General features: G+C 40.1%; 2 protein-coding genes across 4 annotated transcripts in view; both read left to right on the top strand.

The window, feature by feature from the left end:
* Positions 1–5,354, top strand: part of LOC137991087 (TNF receptor-associated factor 2-like) — a 9,250-nt gene extending 3,896 nt beyond the window's left edge. For 2 of the 3 annotated variants that reach the window (XM_068836210.1, XM_068836209.1), the window contains exons 4-8: positions 829–933; positions 1,329–1,493; positions 1,608–1,685; positions 2,374–2,463; positions 3,039–5,354. In XM_068836210.1, the coding sequence (XP_068692311.1) occupies positions 829–933; positions 1,329–1,493; positions 1,608–1,685; positions 2,374–2,463; positions 3,039–4,103 (1,503 nt within the window). In that variant the 3' untranslated portion in view covers positions 4,104–5,354. The remainder of the gene's footprint in view (positions 1–828; positions 934–1,328; positions 1,494–1,607; positions 1,686–2,373; positions 2,464–3,038) is intronic. The other variant, XM_068836211.1, reaches the window with a different exon arrangement.
* Positions 5,355–5,763: 409 nt separating this feature from the next.
* LOC137991946 (zinc finger MYM-type protein 1-like) lies at positions 5,764–6,590 on the top strand. The gene is made up of 2 exons (XM_068836972.1): positions 5,764–5,792; positions 6,038–6,590. The coding sequence occupies exons 1-2, from the start codon at positions 5,764–5,766 to the stop codon at positions 6,588–6,590; spliced, it is 582 nt and encodes a 193-aa protein (XP_068693073.1).
* Positions 6,591–7,500: the final 910 nt, after the last annotated feature.

Here is a 7,500-nt window from a genome sequence, read left to right as displayed (position 1 = left end):
GTGGACTAACAAACTGGATACGTTTGAGAGCATGACGACTGGCACTAGGTAGGGCTTGGTTACTGGTTACCTTACCCTTTGCGCCAAAACTCAGTCATTAGCAAAAGAGAAGAGCTCTGGTGACGAGATTGCCGACCATATTGGAAACTTCCTATAAACAATCGCTTCCATCGTTAGTTCCAGTTCCGCGCGGTGGTTTTGTCTGTCTTACGTGAATTTAGGTCGGTCTTAATAAAAAATGACATCGTCGCAGTTAGTGATGTGGTAGTCTGGTGGTTAAATGAAGGGGTTGTTAATCACACCTTCCCAGGTTCGAGTCCTGCGAGTCCAGACATTAGGGTTCGGCTTTTAAAAGAAATATGTTCATTTCCCGTGATCCCTATCAAGCTTTCAGTGTCCAAAATGAACTACTTCACTTGGAAGAAATTGACAATTAAGAATAATCCTTCAATTGAGGGAGAGACTTGGTTGTATGTTGACAATCGCTTCCATAGCTAGTTACAGTTCCGCGCGGTGGTTAATGAGTCGATTTGTTTTATAACGTGAATTTAGGTCTGACCTAGGGGGAATTGTCCTTCTGGCCACAAATCGTCTTTGAAAAATCGAGTTCCTAGAGAAAAAAAAATCAGACGACTAAGTCGGCTAAAAATTTGTTCGTCCCGTTTTCACATCAGACGATTTGTCTGTCTGCTAGCCTGGAAATGGCTATTCAAGAAATTTCGAGAGGAAAGGTGGACGAACATTTAAAATCATTGTTTCATGTAATACGTATATTCGTTATTAGATGCTTCTGAATTAACGATTTAACTTTATTGTCTATGTTTTTAGATTTTCGAAGATAAATACGCACAGCGTGAGGTTCTGTCTTTGCAAATCCAGTGTACAAACCATGTCGACGGTTGTCAGTGGAGAGGAGATCTGGGGCTGTTAGAGGTATGACAAAAATGTAATCTACAATCAATTTCTTTCTTTTTTTCCTGGTGCGTGAGAGATAAGTGATGGAGAAGTGGTAGGTAATTTTTGAGAAGCATCAACAAATAAGCGCTGTGTTGCAACAATTTTGTTTTTCAATGAATGCCACGGCATTTAAATAAAACTAGCAAAGACATTAAGAGCCAGGACAACTTACCCTAAAAGTAAATTGAATGGGAAAATGATGGCCACCTTTAACAATAACTGACGAACTCGATGGAGCTGTAATTATGAACGCCCTGTTTTGTTACGTGATGCAAGTGTAAAAATCGAAGAATCTTATAAAAAAGGAAGTGTTTGAAGATTTACTATGTCTTTTGACTAAACCGACAGTACCTTAACTTTTGTTTATTCAGGATCATGAGAACAAGTGTCTGTTCACTAAAGTTCAGTGCATGCATCACGGTTGTGGAGTCATGGTGCCGAGAGACGACTTGTCACGACATCTCAAAGAAGACTGCGACTTCAGGGAGCAGAAATGTAACCTGTGCGGATTAATGACAACTGCCGACCAGCTTAAGGTATAAGGCGTTAAATGATTGGATACATTTTGTATTTCAACGATGATGGAAAGGTTTTATCGTTTTTTCAACCGGAAATTAATTATTAATATTTTTCATTTGATTCTCTGTCAGCATCACCAGGAAAATGAATGCCCGGAATACACTGTGGAATGTCCACATTGTCTTTCCGTTAAACTCGTCCGAAAACAGGTAACGTCACCTTTTGTGCTCAATTAACTCAATAATGGTTTTCTAAAGGGAAAAAAAACTCCTCAGAGGATATCTTAGGCTCAATGAATGTCAGGAGATGGATAGTTCACTTTGTTTGGGGTGGATCATGATGCTAAGAGTAGACTGTTTGGACTTGCACTTTGTGTGATTTCGACAGAGAGAAGCCTTTGTCAAAACTCGACCTTCCCATAAATTTAAATTCTTCGAGGAATGTGGGAAAAATTGCACCGTGCTCCTTTGATCGACGCTATCCGCATCTGTCACTGCAGTCCATTATTTGCGCCTTTCAGGGCGCATCGTTTCTCGCTGCCGTCAACCACTGAAGCGTCACGAGTCAACGAGTAATTTCCAGCGTTGCATTTTGATCTATTTCTTAAGAAATAAGCTTCAGAATTCAATTTTTGTGAAAGGCGCTTGCAATTGTAGTGAACTCGATTGTAAACTGTTTTTTTCTTTCCTATGGCAGGCGTCCACGGGAAAAAACCCGTGAGTGCCCTGCTGTATGGGAACCCTAACCCTTTGCATGATCTTTAGATTACTATTTCGAACGCTTTACCATTGGGTATAAGAGACTCGTAGGAACAAGTCCCTTAAACCAGGCCTAGGTTTTGATGATATACTTTTTCGATACCAGAAATCTTGATTTGTTACTTTTTCGAAATATCAGCATGCAAGCCACTTGGATCGCATTACCGGAGACTGTGAAGCTGTAGAGGGACCGTGCCCATTTTACGACGTAGGATGTCCCGATGGAAAGGTTAGGCAGTCATTAATAGCTGATTATGCCAATTTAATATCGACGCAAGGAACAAAAGGATCAAATGAATATCGCATTTGGATATTTGGATGATGAACAATGCGCAAAAAAAAAAATAAATAACTTGGAGTTAGTTTAGCTCTTGGTGATAAGTCTTCATTTTCTTGTTTACTTCACATTCAACCTTTTGGCTTTTGCAAAACTTGACTGTCCTCTTTGTAGTATGTGTTTCCGATAGGGCTTTGATAGGCGAAGACCGTGAGGAAGTTTATCAATCGTAGAACTCCCTAGCCTGTTTACCGATTGTTTTTCATTGCGAGAATGTGAACAGAAAAACACAAGGATGAGCTGAAATAACTATAACATATATGCGAAGAGGTTTGCTCTGATGACGATTGCTGATAATGAAAACAATAATTACACCAACGGGTTCTGAAACTAAACATTTAATTTCGTCTTGAAAGTGGACTCCATCACTCCCTATGAGACCTCCCGTACTTGCTTATAATAATGCAGCTGTACTAAACTCTAGCTGACGATAAGATATACTTACTTTACAATATTCCTGTTTGCAGCCAAGGAAACGAAAAGAAAACAGAGATCACCAAGATAAAGACTGCACTCAGCATCTAAACTTTCTTCTATTTTACGTCCAGAACCTGTCAAATTTCCTTCATTCAAGACTCGATGGCATTAAAACCGTCCAGAAAAACTCTGATGTCGTCCGAAACATGGATAAAACCATTCAAAATTTACTGTACAAGGTAGAGAATATAATCGATGAGCACTCTAAGTTAACATCTGAGGTACGAGGTCAAGGTTCACGGATCAGTAATCTGGAAAAGAGCATTGAACGCTTTTGGATGGACGAGGACCTTGTTCCTGATGGCTTGGTGAATCCTATGCATTGGTCGGACAAAGCGGGAGTCAATGATGTAGTCCGTAGGTTAAACAATAACGATGCAAAAGTGGCTAATCATGAAGTTCTCATGGTTGAGTTGAACTCCATGGTGCAAGATCAGAGCAAAGAAATGAAAAGGTTAGAAATACAATTGAGGAGTGGAAACGAAGAAATTAGGAAACTTCAGCGACGCATGGAAAATTTAGAACACAGTCTCAGTCTCAGGAACGTCGCAGCCACCGCTGACTTAGAAGATAATATTAGACAGCAAGAGAGCACTAGCTTTAATGGAGTCTTTATTTGGAAGATCACTGATTTCGCTAGGCGTCGAAATGAGGCGATTACCGGAAAACAGGTTTCACTTTACAGTCCCTGTTTCTACACAAGTCGCCATGGTTACAAAATGTGCGTGCGCATCTACTTAAACGGTGACGGTGCTGGCAAAGGAACGCACATGTCTTTGTATTTTGTTGTGATGCGCGGTCAATACGATGCGTTACTCCGCTGGCCATTTAGACAGAAGGTTACTTTCATGTTACTTGATCAGGACAACATAGAACACATGATTGATGCGTTTAGACCCGATCCAAGCAGTTCATCTTTCCAGAGACCACAAAGAGAATCAAATATTCCCAGTGGGTGCCCCACCTTTTTCCCTCTCTCTATGATAGGTAACCATGCGTTTGTCCGAGACGACACAATGTTTATCAAAGTGATAGTGGACACCACAGATACATAAAGGTGCAAATGATATTATCGCAGTTTTCCATTTGTGTCGAAAAATGTGTTGCTCCATGAAATGGGGGTTTTTACTACACTTGGCAATTCAGAAAAAAAGATAACGTGTTTCTAGGTCTGGGTGATGCGAAAGAAGAGGTTTATTCCCAACGATAATCAAGAAACTCATTGAGCTAATAAGCATGCATCCAGGGACCGTATGACTCACGAAAGGGCACTGAGTTCAATCAGTGAGGCGCACAATGATATAGAGCTATACGTATAAAGACGATTTCATATTCCTTTGTTGGTTATATACACTGGCCAAACAGTTACATGCTACATGATTTGATCAGTATAACGTGGAACCTACAATTTGTCCTGGATATAGTTTTTAGTGTTCCCCAAACTGCGAGACTGAAACTACCAGTTTGGCTTCACTTGGTGAGAGGCAACTAAACACTGACTTAAAAGCAAGGAGACGTGACGTATGTTAATTAAAGTCATACTTGAAACTATATTTCTGTATCTAATACATAAGGTTGTAATTGGTAATCCAACGGAAAAGGAAGATACTATTTTAGATTGCTTTGTAAAGTGCGTTACTCCTTAGAGTGTGTTATGTTCTACTTGCCTTTTTAAAATTAGGTTCCCCCCGGATTTTTACTTGCCGGACCAGAGAAAATTAAGGTGAAGGAATATGCTATTGATTGCTTTCACTCGTATCGCAATGTATAGCACTAAGACTTGCGGCTGAACGTCATCTTCAACTGCTTGCGACATATCCGATGGTATAAGTGGGCAGATAGAGTAAAGTAAGTAGACTGCACCATTTAGAGCTCTGCGAAAAGAGAATAAGTTATTTTCAGTCACAGTCTTGTCGATATTTTGCCATTGTTGACATAACATATGCATAGAGTTGTAAATAATAGAAAGACCGTTTTCCGATTGCAATGTATTAAATATCATCAAGATTATCAGCCTGTCGACTACGACCTGCGTACGCCTTAAGATTGTTATTGATAGGCACAGCCGTCGCAAAGAGAGTAGCCTCGTCAAGGAGGAATATTTGAAACAAAAAATGAGTTGCTTTAAAGTTGAATATTATTGTGCACCATATGCGTGATGTCTAATATTAAACAATCGTCAAGCATTACTTTAGGTTCACAACGTAAATAACGTATAGATTTAGCCAAGCCTAAAAGCGGCGCTCCCTGGTTATTTATTCCTACTGCCTGTAGGGTTTGTGAAAATAAAAGGTTTTCGAATTGTCCGCGCTTTCGTGTTTCCGGTTTTTTGTTTACTTAATTAAATCATTTTCTTTGCTTTCTTCCATAGAAAAAGGCCCGTAGGCTGGGGTGGGGGGAACGGTAATGGCCTGAAACGAGTTGTCGCCATGTTGTGCGTACATAGCATCGAGTGTATTGGCCTAGGAAATCGCCATTGATTTACTTTGTTACTATGGGGCGTCGCGTGCAAAAAGAAAGAGAAAGAAAACGGGCAGCGGCTTCATGCTAAATGTTAGAAAGATTTCTGTCAAAAAAGTCGAAAACAGGTGAGATATCTTCAGAGTTAAACGATAGTTCAGTTCAGAATGAGATGCAGCCATCATTGCAGACTACTCCTGCTACGGACATCTCACCCCCCCAGTACAAGTCAAGAATCTGTATATAATGATTATGATGTCTGTCAGCATCAAGAGACAAGCAAGGTAGATATTGGTGAGATCTTTTACAAAGCGAAAACACCGAAGGAATTTTCTTACGCAATGAAGACTCTAACCATAATGCATGTCTCAAAAGTATCACCTCTTGACAATTCCCAAGGAGCAACTTAAAGAGAAGGCATTCCCCACTCAGTACCTTGCTGGTTGCAATCGTAGTTTTCGTTTAGAGTGGTTGTCACAGCACCCCTGTATGATGTACAGTGAACGTGTTGATGGTGTTTTGTGTACAGCTTGTGCTATTGTAGTTTCTGTTCCGATGCATCAAAACGCAAGTTTGTCACCACACCATTTCGAAAGTGGAACAAAAAAAGCGACAAAGTTAAAGAACACGAACACTCTACAGATCATCAGAAGGCCATGGGGCAAGCTTACAATCTTAAACGAGCTGTTGCGCACCCACATACAGCAATCTCAGCCCAAATTGATTCCAGTAAGGCTGCAAATATCGAGCAAAACCGCGAGGTTCTTAAGTGTATAGTCCGAGCAGTGCTGTTTTGTGGTAGGCAGTGTATTGCTTTGAGAGGTGATGTTGAAAATCTTGACACACCTAAAAACCCTGGTAATTTTCTTGCCCTACTCAAGTTGTCAGCAGTGCATGACAGTGTGTTGAAATGTCATTTAGCAACTCCTGCAATGCGTTGTGTGACACACTTGTCACCCCAGACACGGAATGAATTGATTGAGGTCATGGGCAGGCACATTATTTTGAAGGGCATACTGGATGATTTAAATGCTGCAACCTATTACTCTATCTTAGCTGAGCTTTACTGGTACAAATGTTAAGCTAAAAACACTCAGTCTCTTGATAAACAATTGTATGGGTAGTGCTAAAACTTTAGAGGCATTATCTTAATTATTGTCAGGCTTCTGAATTCAAATTTTTTCGGATCCACTTGTTTTTTCGTATCTGGAGTTCCTCATGGCTCTGTCTTGGGTCCGGTGCTACTTTTATTATTCATAAATGACATCTCTAATTCAATTCGTTGCAATTTACGTCTGTTTGCTGATGACTGTGTCCTATACAAAGAAGTAGCCACTCAGCAGGACTTCCAAATTCTCCAACAAGACCTTCATCTTCTATCTCAATGTATCTAGATAAATGCTATCATCTTGGGATTACTCGAAAGAAATCCCTATTGAATTTAATTATTCCTTGGATGGCAAGTTTATCACAAGAGCTTCTTCTACAACTTATCTGGGTATATTCATTACCAACAACTTATCTTGGAACGAACATTGTGACAACATTTGCAAAAAGGCAAATTCTACTCTTGGCCTACTTAGACGTATTCTATCTGGCTGTGCCGCCCAAGTAAAGAACACTGCCTATTGTACGTTAGTACGCCCTAAATTGGAGTATGCCAGTAGTGTATGGAACCCGCACACGAAGAGTAATGTTGATAAAAAGGAGATGGTCCAGCGACGTGCAGCAAGATTTGTATGTCACGATTATTCACGTTATAGCCATGTATCTACATTGATCAATGCATTGGGATGGGAATCCTTGGAACAACGAAGACTGAACAACCAAGTGTGTATCTTCTATAAAATCTATAGTGGACTTGTTGGTATTACTTTACTAGCTGAAATAAATCCTGTCACTAGAGTCTCAAGGTACCCGAACTGTGCACCTTTTCAACAATTAATTACATTGAATGACACATATAAATATTCTTTCTATCCACGAACTATA

Source organism: Montipora foliosa, chromosome 2 (assembly GCF_036669935.1).
Source record: "Montipora foliosa isolate CH-2021 chromosome 2, ASM3666993v2, whole genome shotgun sequence".
NCBI lineage: Eukaryota > Metazoa > Cnidaria > Anthozoa > Scleractinia > Acroporidae > Montipora > Montipora foliosa.
This window is presented reverse-complemented; position numbering and strand designations above follow the sequence as displayed.